The sequence below is a fragment of the Lygodium microphyllum genome, chromosome 8 (genome assembly GCF_053477565.2).
Source record: "Lygodium microphyllum isolate KBCC chromosome 8, Lygodium_microphyllum_v1.1.10, whole genome shotgun sequence".
NCBI lineage: Eukaryota > Viridiplantae > Streptophyta > Polypodiopsida > Schizaeales > Lygodiaceae > Lygodium > Lygodium microphyllum.
Window position 1 is genome coordinate 151,534,176 of NC_141142.1, and position 27,255 is coordinate 151,561,430.

General features: G+C 43.6%; 1 protein-coding gene and 1 pseudogene across 1 annotated transcript in view; one reads left to right on the forward strand and one right to left on the reverse strand.

Annotated features, from left to right (window-relative positions):
- The window catches only part of LOC148033005 (uncharacterized), a 56,790-nt gene extending 29,737 nt beyond the window's left edge, over positions 1 to 27,053 (forward strand). The window contains exons 2-4 of the mRNA XM_087683704.1: positions 25,778 to 26,046; positions 26,125 to 26,186; positions 26,446 to 27,053. Coding sequence (XP_087539830.1) covers positions 25,778 to 26,046; positions 26,125 to 26,186; positions 26,446 to 26,640 — 526 coding nt within the window. The 3' untranslated portion in view covers positions 26,641 to 27,053. The remainder of the gene's footprint in view (positions 1 to 25,777; positions 26,047 to 26,124; positions 26,187 to 26,445) is intronic.
- Positions 4,613 to 9,128, reverse strand: LOC148033006 (uncharacterized; annotated as a pseudogene).
- Positions 27,054 to 27,255: the final 202 nt, after the last annotated feature.

Consider the following 27,255-nt stretch of genomic DNA (forward strand, 5'->3'; position numbering starts at 1 on the left):
TGGCCAGGGCCCAGTCTCATTGGGACAAACTGAATGCCAGGATTCGATCCTTTCTCTTTCTATCATGCACTACAGCCGTGATCGCTCACATCGAGCACTTGACGGTGGCTCGTGAGATATGGCTGGAGCTTGATCAAATGTACAATCGGATGACCCTAATGAAGAGGGTTTCTTTGGAGGTACAGATGCGGACCTTGTCCGTCAATAAGTCTTCTTCGCTAAGGGAACACATTAACAAGCTAAGGCAGCTACAGATGCAGGTTCAGAATGCGGGAAAGCCGATCTCCTCCGAAGACATGGCGATTACACTCTTGTCCCAGTTGCCGCCACGATTCGGTACATTCTACTCTGCCCTTATTGCTTCGGGGCGAGAGTCTACTCTTCGGTGGGAAGAGTTGGTTCCTATGGTCTTGGACCAAGAGGAACAGCTAAAGGGACAGAATGCTTCCAAGACGGAGGCATTGACAGGTCAAGCCTCTCAGAAGAAGGGGAAGGACCAAAAGAAGAAGAAGGGGGATAATAAGTCCAAGAAGGACAAGGAGAAGGACAAGGACAAAGACTCCACATGCCATATTTGTGGAAAGACTGGCCATTGGAAGAAGGATTGCCCTGACAAAGACTCGAAGGACACCAAGAAGAAAGAAACCAAGGATTCTGGAGCGGTGGCTGCACCCTCATCAGCTTCATTTCTACACTTAGTTGTCATTGAGGACGCTTCACCGAATGCTTCTGATGCTGCGATGGCGGCTTCCCAATCTCGAGAGTGGATTATTGATAGTGGTGCCTCACGGCACATGACTCCTTCATCAGATGGTGTTGCCCAGCTGCGACCTTCGCGTGGGCAGGTTCTCATTGGAGACAGCTCTTCTGTTTCTATTGCAGGTCGGGGTAAGATGCAGCTTATTCCGGATGGATGAGGTGGCACCCATACCTCAGAGGTTTTGCATGTACCAGGATTGGGGTACCATCTCCTTTCAGTCCATAAGATTTGCTCCCTTGGTCTTCTGGTGGAGTTTGACAGTTCTACAGTGCGAGTCCTTGATCGTAAATCGAGGAAGGTTCTATCATCTGGCTATGAGGAGAACGGCATTTACAAACTGAAGTCTTCCACTGCCCTCTCTACTCTTCTTCTTACCTCACAGTCACAGTCTGAATTATGGCATGCTAGGTTTGGTCACCTGAACTATGACTATCTTCGGAAGGCGTCACGGGGACAGCTTGTTCGAGGGTTGCCGGATATAGTGGTGAGCCAGCAGCCATGTGTCTCCTGCCTACGGGGGAAGCAGCATAGAGATGCCATTCCCCACACCGCTTCGCGGCGGTCTACTTCACCGATGGAGTTAGTATCTACGGATCTATGTGGCCCTATGAGGAATGAGTCCCTGCGTGGGAGCTCCTACTTCATGCTGATCGTGGATGACTATAGCAGGATGACATGGGCCTACTTTTTGGCACTAAAATCAGTAGCTTTCTCGCACTTCAAGGATTGGCTTCTCTTTGAGGAGAACCGATCAGGCCGGAAGTTGAAGACCTTGCGATCCGACAAGGGAGATGAATTTGTGTCTAATGAATTTGCTCGGTTTTGTGCAGATAGAGGAATTCACCAGGAGTTTGCCAATACGAATACTCCACAAGAAAATGGTATTCTCGAACGGAAGAACCGTAGTGTGATCGAGATGGCGCGCACCATGATGGAGCACCGACAGACCCCCCAGGTTCTGTGGGCCGAGGCTGTGGCTACTGCAGTCCACATCCTTAACCGATCTCCTACTTCGGCCGTGGAAGGGATGACTCCATTTGAGGCGTATTTTGGAACGAAGCCAGATGTTTCTTACTTTCGGGTCTTTGGGTGTGATGCCTATGTTCACATTCCCAAAGCTCACCGTGACAAATTCGAAGCGGCTTCCCGCAGACAGGTATTTGTTGGCTACAGCTCCCAGTCCCAAGGCTACCGACTCTATGATCCCGTCAAGCGGGATGTATATACTAGCCGTGATGTGCGGTTTGTGGAGGCTCCGGCTTCTTCAACGGGTGAGGAGCATCCCGTTCTTGGAGATCCAGGGGAGAGTTTGGCTCCTTCTACAGTTCCACTGGAGCCTGTGCCGTTTGATTATGATTCTGTTTCTGACACAGAGTCTACTGTTCCACCGGATCCTTCTGAGGAGTTACCACCGGTGGACATTCCAGAGTCTTCTACTGATGGAGAACGACGAGGGGAGGTTCGGCCTCCTCCTCGCTGGGCCCGTGACACACTCCGTGATTCAGGGATCGAGGGGGTTCCTGAGGAGTGGGGACCGCAGGATGGTCCGCGGCGGTCACGGAGGCACCAGGCGCATTCTTCGGAGCTTGTGTGCTCCAATTATTGTTTGATGTCCCGAGTTATGCAGGATCGAGAGCCCACCTCCGTGAAGGAGGCTTTACAGTCCGCCCCATGGAAGAAAGCTATGGAAGCTGAGTTGGAGGCTATTGAGAGGAATGGCACTTGGTCACTTGTGCCACGCCCCCCGAAGAAGAAGGTGATTGGAGTCAAGTGGGTCTTCAAGACCAAATATCTCAGTGATGGTACTTTGGATAAGCACAAGGCTCGCCTTGTTGCTAAGGGTTTTGCCCAGCGCCCAGGGATTGACTGTCATGACACCTTTGCCCCTACAGCTCGTATGGCAACCATTAGAGCTGTTCTTGCTTTGGCTGGCCATAGGAGATGGCCTGTTTATCAGCTGGATGTGAAGTCGGCCTTCCTGAATGGTGATTTGAAGGAGGAGATCTACGTTGAGCAGCCTCCTGGCTTTGGTTCTTCCGATGGGAAAGTCTACAGGTTGAAGAAGGCCCTGTATGGTCTCAAGCAGGCCCCGCGAGCTTGGAACGAGAAGATTGATTCGTTCCTCCAATCTCAGTTGGGATATCGGCGGTCCAAGGCCGATCCGCAGCTGTATGTTCACACTTCCGAGGATGGTTGTGTGCTGTTTGTATTATATGTTGATGATTTGATTGTCACAGGTGATGATGCACAGCAGGTTCAGGAGACAAAGTCAGCTTTACATCGGACGTTCGAGATGACGGATTTGGGGCTACTCCATTTCTTTTTAGGACATGAGATTTTTCAGTCTCAGAGGGGGATCTTTCTCTCCCAACAGAGATATGTACAGGAGCTCTTGGTGTCTTTTGAGATGGAAGATTGTCGGGCCCTCTCTACTCCTATGGATCCGAACTGGAAGGCCATTTCCCACTCAGCTTCTCCTTTGGCGGATGCTTCCCGCTATCGACAGTTGATAGGGTCTTTGATTTGGCTTCTCAACACGAGGGTTGATCTATGTTTTGCTGTTGGGCTCTTGGCAGGGTTCATGAGTGAACCTAAGACGGTGCATTGGCAGGCTGCTCAGAGGATACTTCGGTATCTGAGGGGGACGTCTGATTTGGGGATTCATTACCCCGTAGGGACAGATGGGTCAGATCTTGTACTTGCAGGTTGGAGCGACTCGGATTGGGCCGGTGACGTGGACCACTGGCGGTCTACAACAGGTTACTGTTTTACTTTGGGTGCAGGTGTTATTTCTTGGAGTAGCAAGAAGCAGCCCACGTAGCCCTTTCGTCTACTGAGGCGGAGTATCGGGCCGCGTCTTCCACCACATGCGAGGTTGTGTGGCTTCGGAGATTGTTGGAGGAGCTTGGGTGCCCCCAGACTCGTCCTACATTGCTGCGATGTGACAATGAGAGTTGCATTGCCTTGGCGAGGAACCCTGTTTTTCATGCCCGGACGAAGCACATTGAGATCCAGTACCACTTCATCCGAGAAAAGCTTCTGGATGAGACCATCACTGTGGAGTATTGCAAGACGGAGGATAATCTTGCGGATTTGTTTACGAAGGCGCTTCCTCAGGCTCTACTTCGGCAACATTCCAGATCCCTCAGGCTTCTGCCCTGTCGAGGCTCTGAGAGGGGGTGTCAGAGATCATAGCCTGTTTTCAGGCAGCAGCTGCAGGCAGCAGCTGCACAGTCCAGCTGCACAGTCGGACTGTGCAGTCGGACTGCCACGTGGCAGTCCGACTGCCTGCAGCCGATTTTTATCTGGCTGCGCCCTATTTTGGCGCCCCATTCCAGGCAGATTTTCGCCTATTTATTGCTGACGTTTTCAGCAGTCTGGCATTCATTCTCTGTCGCAGATTACAGACCGGTGCCGTGCAGATCTCTGTCTCTGTTCGCAGATTTCAGACAGCAGACAGTGCAGACTGCAGCAGACTTCGAGGTGGACAGCAGGTCGCATCGTCGAGGTGGAGACACGCAGTCCAGCGCACTGCGCCCATGTATATCTTTGTATTCAGCATTCTTTATACAGCAGATCTTCAGTGTACACTGTCTCTTTCTCTCCCTTCTCTCTCTGCGTTCTCTCTCTCTCAGTCCTACGCTTCCGCACCGCTGCACTCTGACAAACATGTCCAAAAACTCATGCCAAATTGGTCCAAAAACTCATGCATAAGTATAGTCTCAGAGCCACGGTGACAACCATACTCATATACATGTATCTCACAGTGACTAGTATACTGAGTAGTGACCTCATGGTAGACATATTGTCAACACAGTACCTTGGATGCATGCTGAATACATCCGAGATCCACTACATACGAGAGCTGTCCAAAACCGGAGAAGTGGAAGTGCTACCTCCTCCTTGAGCATCAGGCAATGCTTCGAATGCCTGCTCTGCTAAACCTGAGTAAGCCCGATCCAAAGTCGGCTCTAACTGAAAGGCATCGAGATAAAGTTGCAACAACTGAGGATGGTTTGCCAAGTCATCCTCTTCCATCCATTTTGCATCCATTGGTGAATAATTTTGAAACTTCACCAAATATCTTCTGGAAACTTTACCTCTGACCTTCCTTTCCTTGTGTGCCAAAATCTGCTCGGGTACCAAAATCTCATCTAGTTCCTCAACCTTTGGCTGAATTTCAGCAGATACATCTTCTAGCACATCACCACGAAAAGGTCTCAATAAACTGACATAAAAGGCATTGTGTATCCGCCAATGTGGAGGTAATTTCAGCCGATATGCAACATCGCTGACCTTTTCCAACACCTGAAAGGGCCCATAGTATCTCATGCTTAACTTCGGATACAACCTCTCTCTTCCCTTCATCTTTTTCAGCCTTGCCTTTTCGAAACGCAGCAATACATAATCGCCCTTTGCAAACTGCAAAGCACGTCTATGGCAATCAGCTGCCCGCTTTTGCTTGTCCTGTGATCTCTGAAGTGCATACTTTATCTTTGCATAGGTTGCATCCAAGCTTTCCACAAAGCGATCAGCCTCAAAGATCTTATCCTTAGTGTGCAAAATAGGTGGAACCTTCTTGCCACCCTCAACCACCTCAAATGGAGCCTTGCCAGTGGAACTATGCACCGTATTATTGTATGCAAACTCAACCAATGGCAAATATTGCTTCCACTGTGTCATGTGGTCTGAAACATAGCACCTCAAAAGATCCCACACTGTGGAATTTGCTTCCTCAGACTGACCATCTGTCTGCCGAAGGATGATGAGAATTTCAGTGTGGTACCCATATTCTCAAATAACCCCTTCCAGAATAGATTGGTCATTCGAGGGTCTCGATCACTGATGATCGACTCAGGCATACCATAATACTTGAAAATGTGCTACATAAATAATCGTGCCATATAATCAGCCTCTATCTTCTTCCTCACCGGAATGAAATGGGCTTGTTTGCTAAACCTGCAAATAATAGTCCATATCCCATCATCCCTTGTAGGTGTCCTAGGAAGCTCAAAGATAAAGTCCATAGCAATGCTCTGCCAAGGCCTATCTGGAATAGGCAAGGGCTGGAACAAGCCTGGCATCTTTTGCCTATCATGCTTTACCTTCTGACATATGATGCATGCCCTAACATACTGCTCTACATCATGCCTCAAAGCTGGCCAATAAAAGAAATGCTTCACTGCCTTAACTGTGGCATCAATACCTCTGTGTCTAGCATACGGAGGAGCATGACTTTCAGTGATCACTCTAGGCCTCAACTGCTTTGTGACACAGAGTCGTCCATGCATCAACAAAAATCCATCTCTTAGCATAAAATGCTCATGCCTTTGGCCATTGCAAAGCTGATCATAAACATTAGCAAAGTCCGAATCAACAACATATTGCTTTTTCATGGCATCCAACTCAGTGTGATAAACCATAGTGACGGCTGAAATTTGTGACTTACGTGATAGTACATCAGCCACAACATTCTTTTTACCATCAATGTGTACAATCTGAAAATGAAACATAGAGAGAAAATTTGCCCATTTATATGCTTCTCTGACAACTTTGTTTGCGTCAGAAAGTACCTCAAAGTTTGATGGTTTGTCTGCACTGTAAAATCAGCCCCCAACAAATAATGTTCCCATGTAGATAGTGCATGAATTACAGCCAAGAGCTCTTTCTCATAAGCTTGTAAATTCCTCTTTGCACCGTGGAGAATTCGGCTCTCATAAGCCACAACTCGGCCATCTTGCATAAGGACAGCCCCAATCCTGTTACCACATGCATCACACTGAACCACAAATGACTTCCTTAGATCAGGCAACACAAGCGCAGGATCTGAAGTCATCTTTTCCTTCAACTTTTCAAATGCTGAAATTTCCACTGCTGTTCATCTAAATGGCACATCTTTCTTTTGCAAAGCATGCAATGGAAATGCAATTTCAGCAAACCCGTGTACATACTTCCTATAGTAAGAACATAAATCCAAGAAGCTGCGGATCTCATGAACATTCTTCAAAGCTGGCCATGAACGTATTGCTTCAACCTTAGCAAGGTCCATATGAATACCATCAACCGATACAATATGTCCCAAGAAGTGGATTTCATGCAAAAAGAATTTACTCTTCTTGTCATTGATAACCAGCCCATGCTTATGTAGCTCATTGAAAACTATGTCCAAGTGCTTTCTATGCTCCGTCTCATTCTTTGAATAGACAATCATGTCATCAAAGAAAGTATCCACAAATGCTCCATGTGACCGAAAGATGTGATCCATCATCCGATTAAAAGTGGTAGGAGCATTCGTAAGTCCAAAAGGCATGACAAGAAATTCATATAACCCAAAAGATGTCCTAAAAGCTGTCTTAGGCACATCCTCCAGTCTAATGCGTATCTGATGATACCCACTTTTCAAATCTATACGGCTGAATATTACTGCCCCCTGCAATCTATCCATAACATCATCGATATGAGGGATCGGAAAGCGGTTCTTTATCGTGATCTTGTTCAGAGCACGATAGTCAATGCACATACGCCATGAACCATCCTTTTTCTGCACCAAAAGCACTGGAGAACAGAAAGGAGACGAGCTGGGCTGAATCAGCCCTTTTTCTAACAGCTCATTTACCTGACTCATAATCTCCTCCTGTTGGGCTGCATTGACTCTATAGGGTGGCTTATTAGGAGGGCTACTTCCAGGGATAAGGTCTATGCCATGATCTTCGGGTCTTTCAGGTGGTAGCTGCCCTGGAAGTGATTGAGAGAAGCAATCAGCATACATTTTCAGAAATGACATGCGATCTTTCTCTAATTTAGACATATTTCCAACATTCTCACCATCATCCTTATCCTTAGTAAAAACTAAATACGCTGAAAGATGATTTTTCATTACTTTAGAAATAGCAGCTACAGATACAACAGGGACAGATTCCCCTTTCAACTTTACATCAAGTGTGAGTGTCTTTCCCTTATGTTGAATAGTGATCTCTTTTGCATATGAATCAATCACTGCATGCATACGGTGGCACCATGGTATACCAAGCAACACATCACAACCCTCAAGTGGAGCAATGTAAAACTCTTCGCTGTCCACATATCCTTGTATATGCAATCGAAGCTTTCCAATCAGTGGTGTGACAGGTTTTACATGACCCTTACATGCAATTCCAACTTTCCCCATGGCTCCCATCTCATCGTCTTTGATGCCTAGATGGGCTGCCATGTCAGTAGATATGAAGTTGGCTCGTGTACCATTATCAAAGAAGATCAATGCATGCTGATCCCTAATTTTGCCCCACGCTCTGCACAACTCAGTAGCATCATTATTGGGCTGATCACTAACAACATCGGCCACCAATCCCACTGATGTTTTGGGCCTTTTACCCTTAGGATTTCCCTGATTTTCTGATTTTGCAGCTTGCTGCCTATTGGGACAGTTCTTTGCAATATGACCCTCCTGTTCACAAATAAAGCATTTATTTGCAGCCATCAATTCCCTACGTTACGTTTTCGAGCCCTTTCTTTGCTGTTTTGGCCTCTTTTCAGGTTGGTTTTCAGATATGCCCCTTTTCTTAGCCTTAAATAATTTTTTATTCCACTTCTCCCCGCTCTCTTGGAAGCCCGAATCCTTTCCACGCAGCAAAGCATCGGCTGTAGCAGCAGTCTCTATGAGTTGAGACATGCTAGACACGGTGGATTTTATGCAAAAATCCCTGATTCCTTTGGGCAGCCCACATACATATTTTTCCACTTGCTCATGAAGGGGTACGGCACGATAAGAAGTGACCAGCAGCAATGCATCCCAAAACTTCTTATTGTATTGCTCTAAATTCTTGCATTCCTTTGCATCAAGCTTGTTCCAAGCTGTCATGATATCCACCTCAAAGGTACTAGTCAACCAATTCGATGCAAACATTTGCTTGAATTGTACCCATGTTGACGGTGCTCTACCTTGCATCAAGAGCGTGGACCACCACTGCAATGTATTCCCCTTCAAGAAAGTGGCTGCCTTTCGAATCTTAGAGGATTCGGTGAAGTTTCCCCTTGAATAGGTTGCATCAAACTGCTGAATGAATGTCAAAGCTTTCAGTCTATCTTGTGTACCACTGAAGGACTCAAACTTCACTGCTTTTCCACCCTCATCATAGTCTTTTGCTTCCTCTTTGGGAGTCAAGTTGTCATACACTGGTTGCTGCAAAAAGGGTGCATTTGCTGTATTTACATCATGACCAAGCCCAAATGAAGCATTTGGATGACCAGTAGTCATTCCTTGAGCCCCATAAGCATTCGGGGGTGCATATGCATTGCCAAACATTCCACTTTGTGCCCCAGGCATCAAGCCAGTGCTACCATACATAGGGCTTTGCACATTTCCAGCCATACTCGAAAACAATGGGCCTTGCACACCATGCATTGGCTGCTGCATACCATAGGGATTTGTGCCATGCATTCCCGTATGTGGCCCTTGGCCAACCGTTGCATGAAAAAATCATGCTACCTGTCACAAGACTGTGACAACTATTACCTTTTTGTTGATTTTGTTATTACATATTTTATTTGGTTTTTCTTTTTGGAAGGATCCCTCTTGAAATCTAAACGCCTGAGTTGCATGGCCAGTATGTGAAACGGACAGGAATGTCTAGTGAGTCAAGACTGGACAGTTAAGGTCCAGTATAAGTCTGGAAGAGACTGATGGCACTGTAGATTGACAAGCCTGGAAGAGACTTGTGAAAGTGTATATGGACAAGTGTGTTGAAGAACTAGCCTGGAAGAGACTAGTTCAAAGTGAAGATGGACAAATCTTCAAGAGGTTAGTCCATGTGGGGTCATCAGTGGAAATTCACTTTCAGTTGAGTTACATTACAAATTTGGATGTAGCTATAGTCTGCAAAGATGGTCAGAAGACTAGTGGGGATGCAATGGAAGCAACTCCTAAAGTTTAGGGAGTTACTATTTTTGGACCCCAGAATCTGTTCGTGTCATTATCTTTGTTTTTGTACGAGGATTAATCCTTTGGTCTGTGCCGAGGTCAAATTTTGAACCGAGGATGGAGAATTTTAGACCGAAAAGTTTAAACAGGAAAATTGTTACATGTATGCCATGTGTCACAATTTGGGCATAAATTCCCAAAAGAGAGAGAGAGGGTAGCACAAAAACGAGTTTCAATGCATGGGGGGCTCATTTTGTAAAAGGGAGATGGATTGCTGCAGATGGAGAGCTCTCGAGAGCCGGTCTACCTTGTCTATGGTGCACAGAGGGCTGGCTTGCTTCCTACTCTCTCTCTCTCTCTCCCTGACAGTACGGTTATGCTGCAGAATCAAGGGCCTTTCTTCTGATTCAGGTACAGCTGTGTGGAATATGCTGTTTTTGCATGAGGCAAGAGCCTCTTTTCTCCAGGAACAAGAGCAGTTGTTTGCTGCCCACAAGCAGGGATAGGTGAGGGTGGTAACCTCACCAAGCAAGTGCCTGAAACAGCACTAAACCAGTTCTGATTCTGGACTGTTCAGAGGTTATTTCAGAGCCCAGTTGATGTCAGAATCAAGGGGCACTTGGCCCAGATGATGCAGGACAGTGCAGGGAACAATATGAGCTGAGAACAGGTGTCAGAACAGGTCTGAACCAGTAATTGCAGTGGGCTGAATAGTGCAGGGAACAGTATGAACTGAAAACAGGTTTCAGAACAGGTCTGAACCAGTAATTACAGCAGGCTGAAATGGTCAGTTCTGCACTCCAACCAGAAGTTTCAGACTTGGGCAGAGTTTCCCCTCCTGGTCAACTTGTTTTGGGTCAGTAATTGTATTGTTATGCTGCCAAATTTCATCTAGAATAGGTGAAAGACAGCCCATTGTACTTTGTCCCTTTTAAAAATAAAGAAATACCGCAAGCGGCGCCTAACTTAGGGGCCAACAGGGTGTCTGTGTGGCAACAGGAGCATTCTAGCTTCCTGTTTTTCTTCTTGATTCTGTGTCTTTAAGTTCAGGTAAAGTGGACAACTGTTAATTGGGTGGAAGCATTTATGTATTTTGGTTGTACACTACCGCCCTTTCCAGTGAACAGGCCGGTTTCGTGGTTCCATTGCCGGGATCGAATCACTTTTTCCCTAAAGAGTGAGCCAGGGTTTGTTTGGGTGTAAGACATAGAATTGTGCATTATGGCTGATAGAAAGGAAGACACCAGAGAGGAAGCGTCTTCATCACAGGAGATCCCTGTTGTTCATGAGGTGGGAGAGTCTTCTAGACCTCCACAGTTTGTTACTCCTCCTGTTATGGTTGAGCCACAAGTTCTTATAGCTTCTTCTATGGATGATGACACTTTCAAGACTTAGTTCTCAAGTGACGCAGAATCCAAGGTTTTTGGCATTTTTGCAGCCATCTGCAAAGATTTTGGATCCAGTAGAGGTCCAGGATAAGGGTAAGCATGCTGCAGATTCAGTGGAAACACCAAGGCAGCTTGCAGAGTCAATGGAGACTCCAAGATTGGTTCCGACTGTCCAGGAACAGGTGGTGGAAACACTAGTTACACAAGCATTGCCAGTTCAGCCTACCACTTTACAGCAGCCAAATGTTGGCCTAAATGGACAGGGAAACAATTTTCAGGCTTTACCACAGGTTTTCCCACCGACCTCTGTACATCCTGGGTACTTTGGAGGTGGATTTGTATTTCAGAGTATGGCTGGTTACGCGCCTGGAAACCAGATTTATGTACCAGGAACAGTGTTTGGGGGTACACAGGGTTTTATGCCAAACCCCATGTATGGTAATATAGACATGTAGCCTGGATTTCAGAGTGTTCAGGGCAGTTTTGGCATGCCACAGGGCACTTTTGGCATGGCTGGTTATCAAAATCAGCAAGCAAGTATTGTGTCTACAAGCCCTGTAGTCAGTGGTCAGGCAACTCCTATGCCACCTGTTAGTGTTCCTATGTTACAGGCATATCCTACGGATCCTTTGATGGCTCATGAGAAGCCAAAGCCATACAAGGAAGGTGGTGCAGCCGTACAGTTTGACATCTTTCGAGGATTTGAAGATAGGACTAAGGCTCTCTCTTTCTTACAGCAGTTTGATGCCGCATTTGCAGGAGGGAACTTTACAGAGCCTTCTAAGGTCCGGAAAGCTGCCACTTTTCTTAAAGACAATGCTAGTCAGTGGTGGAGTACACTGTTGATGCAAGGACAGGCTCCTGCCACTTGGACTTACTTTAAGCAAGTATTTGCTTCTGCTTGGTTGACCAATGAATTTGAGATCGATGTTATGTTAGCTTGGCACAATTTGGATGCATCTAAATGCAAGGATCTAGAAGACTATAACAAGAAGTTTTGGGAGGCTTTACTTCCAGTCACTTCTTATAGGGTTGTGCCATTGACTGAGCAGATAGAGAAATATTGCTGTGGGCTGCCCATGGAACTCCGGAATTATTGTACAAAGACAAAGGTCACCACTTTGACTCAGTTAATTGAGAATGCCACTACAAGAAATGCATTATTGTTGGGACAGTGAAGTGGTTTTGGAGGCAGCATTAAACAGGACAAATCTGAAAAATTTTCAGCAAAGAAGCCATTTGGTAAACAGGTTTCTCAGATTTCTCAGAGCACAGGTAAATCTTGGCAGTTCAAGAAGCAGCCAGCCAAGTTCTTTCGACAGCAGCCAAAGGACCAGAAGAAACCTTTTGTGCGCAAGTCTCTTGAAGAGAGAAAGGCTTTAATGGCTGAGAGGAAGTGCTTTATCTGTGAGCAGACTGGTCATATTGCGTCTAATTGTCTGGACAAGAATAAGAGATCAGCTGATGATGATAAAGAGGACAGGAAAGGAAAGAAGCCCAAACCTTCAGCAGGTTTAGTGCCAGATATACTGGGAGACAAGCCACACTCGGATGGTAATGACTTTTGCAGAGCTTGGGGTAAAGTTAGGGATCAACATGTACTGATTTTCTTTAATCCTGGAGCTAAGGCAAACTTTATCTCACCAGAGTTGGCTTCTACTTTGGGCATCAAAGCAGATGAGATGGGCTACACAGCAGAGGTAGGGTTGGCATGTCCTGGTCACTCAGAGTCTGTGACACCCATTCTTGGAAAGCTGCGTCTTCATATACAGTCTTATGTTGATGCAGAAGAATTTTATATCATGCCACTTGAAGGCTGTGATGTCTTGTTGGGAATGCCATGGATGTTCAGAAAGCATGGTGTGTTGGATGCCTTTAACAAGACATTGACTTTGGAACATAGGGGAAAGACTTATGTGCTTGATGTGGAGCTTAAAGGAGAGTCTGTACCTGTTATATCGGCTTCTGCCATTACATCTGTAATAAAGAATCATCTTTTTGCGTACTTGATTTTTGCACGTGATGTCAAGGATAATGATGAGTCAAATTTCTCTATGTTAAATAGAGACAGGTCTGCTTTCTTGTCTCAGTTCAGTGATTGTTTTTCTGACTCATTACCATCACAGTTGCCACCAGAGAGGTCTGAGGATCATGTAATAGATTTGATGCCAGATAGTAGCCCACCAAATAGACCTCCGTACAGGGTTAGTGCAGCCCAACAGAAAGAGATATTGAGCCAGGTGAATGAGTTGTTGGAAAAAGGGCTAATTCAGCCAAGTTCATCTCCTTTTAGCTCACCAGTGCTCTTAGTGCAAAAGAAGGATGGCTCTTGGGGCATGTGCATAGATTATCGTGCGTTGAACAAGAGTACCATCAAGAACAAGTTCCCCATTCCAAGGATTGACGACATTCTTGACCGTTTGGAAGGAGCGTCAATTTTCAGCAGGATAGATTTGAAGAGTGGATACCATCAGATCAGAATTAAGCAAGAGGATGTGCATAACACTGCATTTAGGGCCACATTTGGTCTCTACGAGTTCTTGGTAATGCCATTTGGACTTACTAATGCTCCTGCTACGTTTAATCGAAAGATGGACAGGATTTTTCGTCCATACAGGCAATTTGTTGGTACATTCTTTGATGATATGATTGTCTTTTTAAAGAATGAACAGGAGCATAGAGAACACTTGAAAGCAGTCTTTGATGAGCTTTGCAGTAATAGGTTGCTTATCAATGGCAAGAAGAGTGAGTTCTTCTTGGAAGAAATCCAGTTCCTGGGGCACATAGTGTCAAAGGATGGTGTCCGAATGGATCCTGCTAAGGTTGAAGCAATTAGAACATGGCCAGATTTGAAGACTGTCCATGATGTTAGAAGCTTCTTGGGTTTGTGTTCTTACTACAGGAGGTTCATTTGCAATTTTGCAGAGATTGCTTCACCTTTACATGCTTTACAGAAGAAAGGAGTCTCTTTCCAGTGGACACAGAAAGAGATTTCAGCTTTTAATCTTCTTAAAGAAAAGATGACTTCTAGTCGAGTGATCATTCTGCCAGATCTTAGGAAGTCATTTGTTGTCCAGTGTGATGCCTGTGGCAATAGCATTGGTGCAATGTTAATGCAAGATGGCCGAGTAGTGGCATATGAAAGCAGAATCTTGCAAGGGCCAGAGAAGACTATGTAGGTCTATGAGAAAGAATTGCTGGCTGTGATTCATGTGCTTTCTTGTTGGAAACACTACCTACTTGGGGCAGATTTTGTTATCCAGACAAATTATCAGACATTGCGTTATTTCTTAACTCAGACTAAGCTGTCAGAAAAGCATATGCGTTGGGCAAACTTTTTGTCAATGTTCCATTTTCAGATTGTGCATGTGGAAGGCAAAAAGAATGTTGTGGCTGATGCTTTGTCAAGGAAGCCACAAATTTCAGCTGTGTCAATTCCTTATCATCATGAGCTTGATGATATGAAGGAACAGTATGCTGATGATGAAGATTTTGCAAGGATCTTTGATCAGCTTGTCAATGGACAACATCATGAGTATTATCTTCTCAAGGATGGTTTCATGTTGATGCATGGTAGACTATGTGTGACTATGCCATTGAGACGGAAAGTTATGACAGAGAGTCATTCTCCACCGTATGTAGGGCATCGTGGTATTGATGCAACAGTCAAAGCAGTAGAGACATTCTTTTATTGGCCTACTTTGAGAAGAGACGTGGATGCTTTTGTGCGGCAGTGTTTGATTTGCCAGAAGGTCAAGTTTGACAGGCAAAAAGCACCAGGGCTTTTACAGCCATTGCCTATACCAAATAAACCATGGGAAAGCATAGCTATGGATTTTATCTTTGATCTTCCAAGGACACAGACAGGAAATGATGGGATATGGACTATTATTTGCAGGTTTAGCAAACAAGCTCATTTCATTCCTGTCAGAAAGAAGATAAAACCAGATCAGATGGCACGTTTGTTTATGTGCAATGTCTTCAAGTATCATGGTATGCCATAGTCTATTGTCAGTGACCGTGATCCACGGATGACAAGTCTATTCTGGAGAGGCATATTTGAGAACATGGACACAACGCTTAAGTTCTCATCGTCATTTCATCCACAGACTGATGGACAGTTAGAAGAGGCAAATTCTACTGTCTTGGATTTGCTTAAGTGCTATGTGTCAGAACACAAGTCAAAGTGGGAGCAGTATTTGCCTTTGGTCGAGTATGCATACAATAATAGTGTGCATTCGTCAACAGGCAAAGCCCCTTTTGAAATTGTTGAAGATGGTAAAAAGGTTCCTCCCATTTTGCATACAAAGGATAAGATCTTTTAGGCAGATCAGTGTGTGCAGAGTATGGGTGAAATGTATCAGAAAATTAAGCATGCCCTTGAAAGGACTTAGGCAAAGCAAAAAAAAGCTGCTGATCATTACTGTCGTGAATTGATATTTTCACTTGGTGATTGGGTATTGTTGCGGTTTGAAAAGACACGCTTAAAGAAGCGAAAAGGCAAGGAAAGTCTTTTCACTAAGCTTAGTATGTGATACTATGGGCCTTTTCAAGTAACAAAGAAGATTAGTGATGTCAGCTATAGGCTGAAATTGCTTGACAATTGGAAGATTCATAATGCTTCCATGTAAGTCTTCTTAGACCCTATGTGGGTGATGTGCCAGAAGATATGCCAGCTGAGGAACAGCCTGAAGTTGAGGAACTTGATGAAATTCTTGTTCCAGAACAGGTATTGGCACACAAAGAAAGGAAAGTGAAAGGCAAGGTTGCTAGAAGGTATTGGGTTAAGTTCAAGAACTATCCAGCCATAGATGCTAAGTGGATGGACGAATGTGAACTTGCAGAGTCACCTAATGTGTTGGAACTTTACCTTGAAGCATTTCGCTTGCAACCTACCTTGACCCCTTGTATCTCTAAGCTGAAATAGATTGTCAACGTGACAATTGCTTAAGAAAGAAATTATGTACAGAAACAAATTCTGTACAGGTTAACACTTATTGTGTCCATATGGTTTTCTCAGTGCTAAAGAAGTAAGTATTGCTTGCAAGAATACAGTTTTTACTTCTATTGAATTGAATACATGTTGTAACAATGGTTACTCGATCGGGCATGTATTCTGTGAATTGACTCAGTGGGGATATCATTTTGATGTACCGGCCACTAGATCTCTAGTCAGGGTGATGTGGAGTCATCAAATAAGAGTCTGTCACTATGGGGATATCATTGTGGTGTACCGGCCACTATATTTGGAAACAGTGGTGTGGAGTCACATGATGATAGTCTGCCATGTTTCACAGTTAGAACATACATGTGTTAACAGTGCATTCAGTTCACAATGTTGACTAATAGCATGTATGTGTTGTACATGTGCTGCCAAGTGTAAGTTCACTGGGTTAGCTGGAAGCATGTATGACATTCATGCAAACGAGGACGTTTGCGATTTCGAGAGGGAGGTATGTCACAAGACTGTGACAACTATTACTTTTTTGTTGATTTCTTTATTACATATTTTATTTGGTTTTTCTTTTTGGAAGGATCCCTCTTGAAATCTAAACGCCTGAGTTGCATGGCCAGTATGTGAAACGGACAAGAATGTCTAGTGAGTCAAGATTGGATAGTTAAGGTCCAGTATAAGTCTGGAAGAGACTGATGGCACTGTAGATTGACAAGCTTGGAAGAGACTTGTGAAAGTGTATATGGACAAGTGTGTTGAAGAACTAGCCTGGAAGAGACTAGTTCAAAGTGAAGATGGACAAATCTTCAAGAGATTAGTCCATGTGGGGTCATCAGTGGAAATTCACTTTCAGTTGAGTTACATTACAAATTTGGATGTAGCTATAGTCTGCAAAGATGGTCAGAAGACTAGTGGGGATGCAATGGAAGCAACTCCTAAAGTTTAGGGAGTTACTATTTTTGGACCCCAGAATCTGTTCGTGTCATTATCTTTGTTTTTGTACGAGGATTAATCCTTTGGTCTGTGCCGAGGTCAAATTTTGAACCGAGGATGGAGAATTTTAGACCGAAAGGTTTAAACAGGAAAATTGTTACATGTATGCCATGTGTCACAATTTGGGCATAAATTCCCAAAAGAGAGAGAGAGGGCAGCACAAAAACGAGTTCAATGCATGGGGGGCTCATTTTGTAAAAGGGAGATGGATTGCTGCAGATGGAGAGCTCTTGAGAGCTGGTCTACCTTGTCTATGGTGCACAGAGGGCTGGGCTTGCTTCCTACTCTCTCTCTCTCTCTCCCTGACAGTACGGTTATGCTGTAGAATCAAGGGCCTTTCTTCTGATTGATACAGCTGTGTGGAATATGCTGTTTTTGCATGAGACAAGAGCCTCTTTTCTCCAGGAACAAGAGCAGTTGTTTGCTGACCACAAGCAGGGACAGGTGAGGGTGGTAACCTCACCAAGCAAGTGCCTGAAACAGCACTAAACCAGTTCTGATTCTGGACTGTTCAGAGGTTATTTCAGAGCCCAATTGATGTCAGAATCAAGGGGCACTTGGCCCAGATGATGCAGGACAGTGCAGGGAACAATATGAGCTGATAACAGGTGTCAGAACAGGTCTGAACCAGTAATTGCAGTGGGCTGAATAGTGCAGGGAACAGTATGAACTGAAAACAGGTTTCAGAACAGGTCTGAACCAGTAATTACAGCAGGCTGAAATGGTCAGTTCTGCACTCCAACCAGAAGTTTCAGACTTGGGCAGAGTTTCCCCTCCTGGTCAACTTGTTTTGGGTCAGTAATTGTACTGTTATGCTGCCAAATTTCATCTAGAATAGGTGAAAGACAGCCCATTGTACTTTGTCCCTTTTAAAAATAAAGAAATACCGCAAGGGGCGCCTAACTTAGGGGCCAACAGGGTGTTTGTGTGGCAACAGGAGCATTCTAGCTTCCTGTTTTTCTTCTTGATTCTGTGTCTTTAAGTTCAGGTAAAGTGGACAACTGTTAATTGGGTGAAAGCATTTATGTATTTTGGTTGTACACTACCGCCCTTTCCAGTGAACAGGCCGGTTAAACTACCACCAAATTATCCTGGCTGCCTCATCATAGCATGCATGCCTGACTGTCCAAAATCCATTGGATTGGCACTTCCATAATGGCCTTGCATTTGCATTCCTTGCCCCATAGGTACCAACTGTTTAGCTTCATTGGCCTCTTTAGGAGAAGGATTTGGCACTACCTTCGATGCACCTTGCTGTCCTGAAGGTGTAGAAGTTGACTTCTTCTTCTTGCCCTTGCTGTCCTTCCTCAGAGCATTCAAAAATCGGGTGAACTGAGGATCCTTTGCCAATTTAGCAAAGAGATTTGCTGCTGTCCTCATCCGATTCTTGAACTGGTCATCAAATTCCTTTTCACTTTGCTGGTCATCTACCTCATGACGGCTTGAAGGCCTTGCATCTTGCCCAACAGCAACATTTTCAGCTTGTTGTCCATCATGAGAGCCTTGTCCAAGATTAGGCATTGCATTTCCTTCATTCCCATGAGAACGTCCATACTGAGAGGCATCATCACTGCTTGATTCCATCTCACTGTATGAAGACATGTTGCTGTAATTTCTCAGCTGAGCACAAAAATTAGCACTAGCACAAAGCTTTGGCTTGCGATCAGGTGCCTCGGGCCCACCAAATCAAGGGATTTGATGTATCCCGGTAATGGGAACCATGAAACCAACCTTCCTTGGAATGGGTGGTGATAACCTGATTTAAGAGTTAATTACAGCAATAAATAAACGCACATAAAATGAAATACACACTTTACCATATTATTCTTGGACAGTAGGCACCTTGTTGGCCCCAAAATTGGCGCCCCTTGCGGTATTTCTTTAGCTTTCATTTAATTGGAAGGATTACAACTTGAGATTCTTCAATCTCCTCCTGCTAACCAATTGCTCTTGCTGTCATAAATGTCTAGCAAGCCTTTTGGGTCATTTGCCCCTTGTTTCACCCAGGACTTCTTCTCCCCTTGGCTGGCCAAAAGCTGCCCCAAATCAATTTGGGATGGGTTGGCTCCTGAAATCCCTTGATAATCTTCAATTATCAGCTGTTGATTTCAGTCCCTTAAGCCTTCAATCCCTGGCACAGATCCCAAGGTGGCTGCTAAACCCTAATTTCTGCTGTGAATTAGGGTTTACTACAGAAATTACAGATTAGCCCACCAAAAATGGCTGAGATCTCCTCCGAATGGCTGAGAATTGCTGAGAATGGCTGAGCATAGGCTGAAGGAGATGAGAGAATGCTGTAGAGAGAGAAAATTTTGAGATTTGTCGCGAAGAACTGATCAAAATCAGTTGCTGCCCTGCTGTACCAGCCCCAAACGGATGCACCAACAACAATAGGAGCATCAGAGACTGTGATCTTCAGGAGAAAGTGCATCAGCAGCAATTGTCAGCTTTCCAAGGTCAAGAATATGCAATCTCCATCACCAAAATGGTCTCCAATGGCTGGGAATTGGCCCCAAAAGCTGGCAGCAACAGTCCAACACCTCTTTCCAACAGCTCCAAAATGAAAAAACGAGATTTCCCTCTCCCTTCAGCCCTATTTAGCCTTTCCCCCACTTGCATGGGAAAGTTTTGCCAAGTGGCAGCTTTCTTAATCCATTTTCAGCAATTTCCAGCCATTTAATTAATTTTCAGAATTAATTAATTCTGAAAATTAATTCAGCCCTTAATCCATGCCTAGAAAATTGACCTTGCCCATCCAAAAATTAATTGGCTAGGCCATTTGCAACCCAAAGTGGTCCCATGCATTAATTGACTCTTGGACAAGCATTAATCCATTAATTAATGCCTAATCCCTAGTGTCACCACTGACACTTAATGGCCAATTAACGGTCCTAGGGGCAAACTGACACCAAAATTCACCTAGAATCTAACAAGTGTAACTTGTTACAACTTTTGCCTTTGACACCCATCTTTTTCACAGGGTCCTTCGGTCTTCAACTGTGAGAAAGTAGCTTGCACCTCACATGTGCATCTTTTAATTGCACATTTTCCTTTAATCAAATGTCAATTAAACATAAGCAAAGCATCAAATTTTCACATCCTCGTGACACTCACTTCTGCATCTTTGGTTGTGATGCATTTGTCCATGTGGACAAGAAGAAGAGAAAGACGAAGCTTGACTTGAAGTCTAGGAGGCTCATCTTTGTGGGCCACAACACTGGTACGAAGAGCTATCGACTCTATGGCCTGACGACATGGAGGCTTGAGGTGAGCAAAGATGTGATCTTCAATGAGGCATTGGCCTTCGAGGATCCTATTGATGGTTCTATTCCAAGTGATTCTTCGTCATTGATTGACCCTCCCCTACCCTCAGTTCCTCTCCTTCCCTCGAGGTTGCCTCTTTGCACCCTTCCTTATCTTTGGCTCCTTCCTCCCCTCCTCTCCACTCTCTACTCTGGCTTCCCTACCACCACCTTTGATGGATGCGATTACTACTTCACGTACTTCCACCCCTTTAGCCTCCCCTTTGGAGCCTTCTAGGGCTAATCAGCCGTCAAAGGGGGAGCCTCCTTCAGATAAGGAAGATTTACCTTTCCTTGGTGAGGGGGAGTCCCTACCACAGATAGGTGCATTACAAGTACTCCAGACTAAGTCTCCCTCATAGTAGGATGAGCCTATTTGGGTCTCTTGTTGGTACTAGCTGCTCATGTAGGATTCAAGGGTTTCTCACATTCCTGCTACTCCTCTAGGTCCACATAGATCAGCTCACCTACAGGCCCAGTGGAATAGTTCACCTTGTGTGAACTATGCTCTTATGTCACAGATTCTTCATGCTAGTAAGCCTGAAGGGGGTGTGCTAGCAAGAATGCAATGTGTGCAATAATAGAGAGTGCAAAGAGAGCAAAAATGTGAGTAGGGTGTATACCAGTGCGGTACACACAAAGAATAAAGGAATGTGTTTATACTTAGGGAACAATACACTTATACCCGTAAGGGTGTGCTCATATGTATAAGTAAATATATACACGGGAAGCATAACGAAGGGCCTTTACACCCAACAACCTCCCACTCAAAGATCTAGAGTTAAACCTTTTACCAACTTCCACTAGTCAAATGCAATGCTTATGTCGAGCCTTTGCAAGGCTCTTAGTGAGAACATCTGTAGTGTTATGCTCTGTGCGTGACTAGACCTTCATCCAGAACCTATGTGATACAGTGGTATCGCACATCAATATGTTTGGTATGTGCATGAAACATGCCATTTTTAGCCATGTATATGGCACACTGGCTATCACATCTAAGTATAGGTGTTTTGGTGGGCAGTCCGAAATCCTTGACCAAACGGCCAAGCCAAATAGCTTCTTTCAAAGTATTAGTGGCTGAAATATATTAAGCCTCAATAGTAGAGAGTGCTACTATCTTTGCGATCTAGAGCACCTTGAAATTGCCCCACCACTAAAGGTGAAAATATACTTGCTAATAGACTTGTGAGTATCCAAGTCACTTGCCATGTCTGCATCACAATATCCATGTAGATCTAATGTACCCTTTCTACAGCATATACATATTCTTTTTGCACCCTTAAGGTACCGAAAGATGCATTTCAGTGCCTCCCAACACGCTTTGCCCGGGTTTGACATAATCGTGCTCACGACTCCTATTGTATGGCAACCATAGCATACATGAGTGATCCACAAGCTGAAGTATAGGGAACACCCTCATAATATTGGTTGCCTTATCATCTTTTGGGCAATTTGCTTTGCTAAGCTTAGTGTACAATGGTAACGGTACACTAGGAGGCTTAGCATCAGCCATAGAAAACCTATCAAGTACTTTGCCGATGTACTTTCTTGTGAGAGAAATAAGAGTTGTTGCTCTCTATCTCTTGTTACATGCATGCCCAAAATGTGTTCAGCTGGCACCCAAATCCTTCATGGAGAAGGCTGAATTCAACTGTCTTTTCGATGCACTAACTATGCTTACTAGCTAGGGTTGTCTTCATACGTAGTACGAACTGATCTGTACGATACGGTACGGTATGTATTTGTATGATTTAGTACGAAAAAATAGGCACTTTTTGGCCACTCTCCTTCAAGCCTACAACTTTCTTTTTTCTTTCTCATTTCTTTTTTTTTCTTATTTCTCTCCTCCAAGTCTCTCTCTCTCTCTCTCTCTCTCTCTCTCTCTCTCTCTTTTACCTCTTCCTCTCTCAACTATAGTTGCACTAGTACCGCGTACGAAAGGTTTCATACTATACCATACTTGAGGTACTATACCTTATGTATTAGTACCATAAGGTACCAACTTAATGGATACATCTTTTCCCATTCGAATTGCACTTTGGGATGAGCTAAATGCTCCGTATATTAATATGATTCTCCCATGAGATTAGGTTATTTGAGATTCAAACAACTTCTCTTCCTTGTCTCTCTCAAGCCCACACTTCTCTTATTTATATGATCATTCGTGTATGATGTATCCACTCCCATCTATGTAGTTGTAAGTTGTAGGTAGTAGTAGGTTGTAGCACATGTTGTGCATGCAACATTAGGTTTTGGCATTTTACCCTCAAGTATTCATCTTATATACTCTAAATAGCATTGCTATTTAGACTTGAAATATCTATCTATTATCTTTAGTCCAAAATAATCAAGTTTTTTTTTTCCCGTGCTAATATCGTACTGTACCTCATAAAATCTTAAGGTACCATTTAGTACTGTATTTTATTGTACCATACCGTACCTTTCGTACTTGACAACTATGTTACCAGCAATAAGCATATCATCCACATAAAGCACAAGAATAATAAGGCTTCCGTGATCAGCCTTCTTTGTATTTAAGCAGTGATTTGCATTACTTCTCTCGAACCCATGTGAGAGCACGAAGGCATCAAATTTCTTATACCAATGTCTAGGAGCCTACTTTCGACTATACAAGCTTCTCTTTAGGGAGAGCTGGTATTACTGATATCTCTTGAAGACTAATCGAACCTTTCCAAGATGTTCCTTTCAATTGGATTGGATGCAAAAGTCATCAATGAATTCCTCAAGCCATCATCTCAACATATCCGTACAAATAGCACACGTGAGACGTTAGAAAGTGGCTACTACATTAGTCAAGCCAAACCACAAGACAATGTAGGTGAACACTCCCCATTTGTGGTGATCATCGAGTTGAACTTGCACCTGATTATTGTCAGAAGTGGATGCAACAATGGAAGCATAAACAGATGTTGAAATAAACTATTGAACACAAGATAGAAGAGAAAGAAAAAGAAAACACAGAAGAACACTACAGAGAAGAGAACTTTTAAGAATGCTCGGAAATGGAATCCATATATTAAACACGAGAAAGTGGCGTACAATAGTGAGTTAGTATCTGCGTGGGAACTGACACGGGCTCCCTCTCTCCAATAGAATCTCAGGTGATGAATGATTGACTGAGGCCAACATAGTGCCATAAATGGCAGCAAGTCGGCCAGCATTCAATGCTGGTAAGCTAGCATAAAATGCCTAAATAATTATCATAATGACGAAAATAAAATGCCTAAAATACCTAGTAATGTCAGGCATAGCCAAGACTCACACATGAGTTGACTAGATTGCTAACAATTATAGCCCGAGAAACCCTCTAAGACCTTGTAAATCTTTGAGTACTACGACAATGGGTGACACCCAATGCGTATCCTCAATCTTATAGATGAATCCCCTTTTCTGAAACTTTTTCAGCTCTTCTTGGCGTGATGTAGATAGCAAGGATTCATGGGCTAGGGTTGTTTCTTGACGGGCTTGGCATTAGATTTTAGAGGGATAGTATGCATTAGTACGTGGGGTGGTATGTCCTTGAGGTCCGAGTAGTTTCGGGCAAACATGTCATGATATTCCTTGAGTAGATTAACAAGGCATCAAAGAAGAAAGCCAAGGACATTCCTTCACCAAATGGATGTCAAGGAAGACGACGATGGGAGGAGATGTGGAGGAAGAAGTAGGCTCTTTTGCTCCATCCCTTGCACTAAGACAGAGTTGGAGGACTTCTTTCTCAACATTTATAATGGAGAAAACAAATTTCAGCTTGTTCCCTTAAATTTCATTGAAATAGAATACATAAAGAAACATTTCAAGCTTTGATGTGTACCAAATTCCAATGTCTAAAATTCAAATGTCAAAGTTCAAACAAGGTTGCTGTCTAAAAGTTCAAACCATATAGATGATGATGAATATATCTGATATCATGTATTACAGAAAAGTGAACATGTCATGATTCATGAAGGCTCGATTCTAAAGACTGAAACTAAGGATAGATGTAAAAAGATTAAAAGTAACTATATGTCATGATATGCAGCTAGGCTGCCAGCCACAAAGTAACATACGAAAGTCAAAATGACCTCAAGGCTCAAGTGTAGAAGGCATCATCATTACTACCAGAACAAGATGTAGTAGTTGTACCCTCATCTGCAGGAGCATCAACATTTGCAGCTCTCGAAGTGCTGGCCTTGTGATCATGAGTGTTAGGAGTAGTCTCCATCATATGAGTATAGTCCTCTTGCTCCATCTCCCCCTATGTAATTGGATCGGCCTTTGCTATGACACTTTTGCATAGCATCCTTAGTTAAAAAGACTAGATCATTCGCCTTTTCCACTCTTAGGCAATTCCTCTTCTTTGAGGCAATATGAATGTAGGAGCTCCACAATTGCTCCAAGCAAGAGAAGCTCACGATGTGGATAGCCAACTTTTTCAACTTTGGCCATCTGATCCAAAGTCCTCCCACCACAAGGGTGCCCCAATCTTGAAGCCATTCTCATGTGCATTATCATAGCCATAAGTGCCTTGGATCATCTTGTAGCTAGAAAGATAATCTTTGATCCTAGACCTAGTAATTGTATCGGGCACTAGTGCTCTAGAACAATCCTCCAAGTATAGCTCACTTGAGCATCATTTTCTTAACCCTTATCCTAAAACTCAATGTCCAAAATAAAGGCTGCTACATGCAAAGGTGAAGGTATGCATTCTATCTCTCAACACAAAAATGAGAGATCTTCTCATATTTCTTACGGTCATGCACCAACTCTTCTAGCTTTTATGGCCTCATACATGTTGCTGCTACATGGCTGCGCAGCATCAACACATCTCAACGTTTTACTATTGGCCATACCATTGCATGATTCCTCTTTATATCCTTCCAAAAGTTAGTGCTCTCTGTCTTGCTTTACAAACCAACGGGAATGGCTGTCAACACAGATGCGGTGATGCACTAAGTCGACTCAACATAAAAAAGTTGCATGCAAAAGAACTTGACCATCCTTCCTTAGTGATGCATGGTTGTCCTTAAACACGTCTGGTGGTCTTATCTTTGTATCCGCGGCATATGTGCACCCATTGAGGTTTTATAAGCACATATTTAGTGATAGCTAGATCCAAAAACGCATTTACAGAAGAGATGCACTTCAAATATTCTACCAAGTTCTGTCATTGTAAGTTTTAATGAGTACCGTTTTTAATACCAGGGAATGTCTATCGTGCTTTATTGCATCATAGGTTGATTTTGTAATGTGTGCCTATATCGTCACAGATTTGCATCCTGGAGAATTGACTGATTCTTATCACCTAGTTTCATGTTTTTCCAATAGTGGAGTTTTGTTTAAGCTTCTTCAAAAGTCTCAATTGTGCATTAAATATCTTGATGAGAGGGGAGTTCTGTTTTTCTCAATAGTGCAGTTTTGTTCAAGCTTCAAAAATCTCAATTGTGCATTAAATATCTTGATCAGAGGGGAGTTCTGTGATGAGCGTCGAATCATGTGTGATGGTAGCAACAGCTTCTGGTGCCAAAGTGGGGATTGTAATGAAGTTGTTCAGGGGGAGAATTATACTTGCATATGCAAGGAGGGATACAAGGGGGAGCATTGCGAGTTGGAGGGAGTTCCTTGTGGTGAAACATTTTGCTATCACAATGCAGCATGTATACAGGCCAATGTTCCTTGTGAATGCCCAGCTGAGTGGAAGGGCAGTGAGGACTGCTCCTTGCCTACTGTAAAGAGTAAGTTGTTTTTGACCTTACTTTGGTCAGGTTTTGTTTATTGAGCATGACATAACAGTATGTGCATCTTGGTATCAGGCACTACAAACAACACCAGGAATGCTACACCTGTCAAAGATGGAGACAAGGGTACTGATAAGGTAATCCTCTGTTTATGGATGTGAATGGACTCTTGATCTTCTTGATTGTTAACTGTGGTTGATATTTTGAAGAGAGATGATCTGGTTCAGTTCCCATCTTTGTGTCTTGTTGATCAAGCTGCATAGTACCTGTTCCCAGTAATGATTTGTTACTTGCTATTTGCAGTTTTAAAAGGCATTAAGCTTTGCTCTTATCATCACAGATTGCTGCTTGCTAAGTACTTGTTGAGAAAAAGTTGGAACTTTGACAATTTTGCAGTGGTACTTGCCATTTTCTGTGGCTATGGTGATCCTGGTGGCTGTGCTTGGTGTTATTTGTGGATCAAGATCGTTGAAGAGACAAAAAGCAGCTACAGAGTTTCACAAACTTCAAGAAGTCCAAATGAGGGGCTTTATTGAGGAGGATGAGGATGCTTTCTCACATAAACCCTTATCGAAGGCACAAGTCATCTAAAGCTGCTGGCTTGCTAGCTAAATATATCTGACTATGGATTCATTTTTGAGGCTGATTGCAATATAGGTCACATTCTTTGTAGATTGATGTAGTAGTAAGAGCAGAGTGATTCTTTGACAATATCAGGGTTTATAGCTGGAGGCCTGCTTGCAGACACCACTAGTGCTACAGGGAATTTGCAGGCTTGTATGAGCAGCTATATTGTGTGTATTAAAAGTTGAGAATGAGCATGGAGTGATGACAGGGAGTATGGAACTGGTGTGGATGAGGTTATGGCAGATGCATTCAGATAGTTGATGCAAACACAGCAGCAAGTGCATGCTTATTTTAAGTCACATCATGGTTGTTAAAGGCAAGAACCTGCTCATAGATCATACATACAAGAAGGTAATATAGTTTTAATGTATGTTTCATTTTGTTAGCATTGCCTGTTAGGGTACATGCCGTTACAATAGAGCGGTGACAAGGTGGTTTTTCTTTGTAAAGCTACCCCTAGTTAACTTGAGTTAAATGGTCCCACTTTTAGAGTTATTAAGAGCTGTTTTAGTTTACCACAAACTCTCTCTTCACTTTTTGTGTCCAAACTTCCTCTTTCTTCTTAAAGCAAAATCTTAT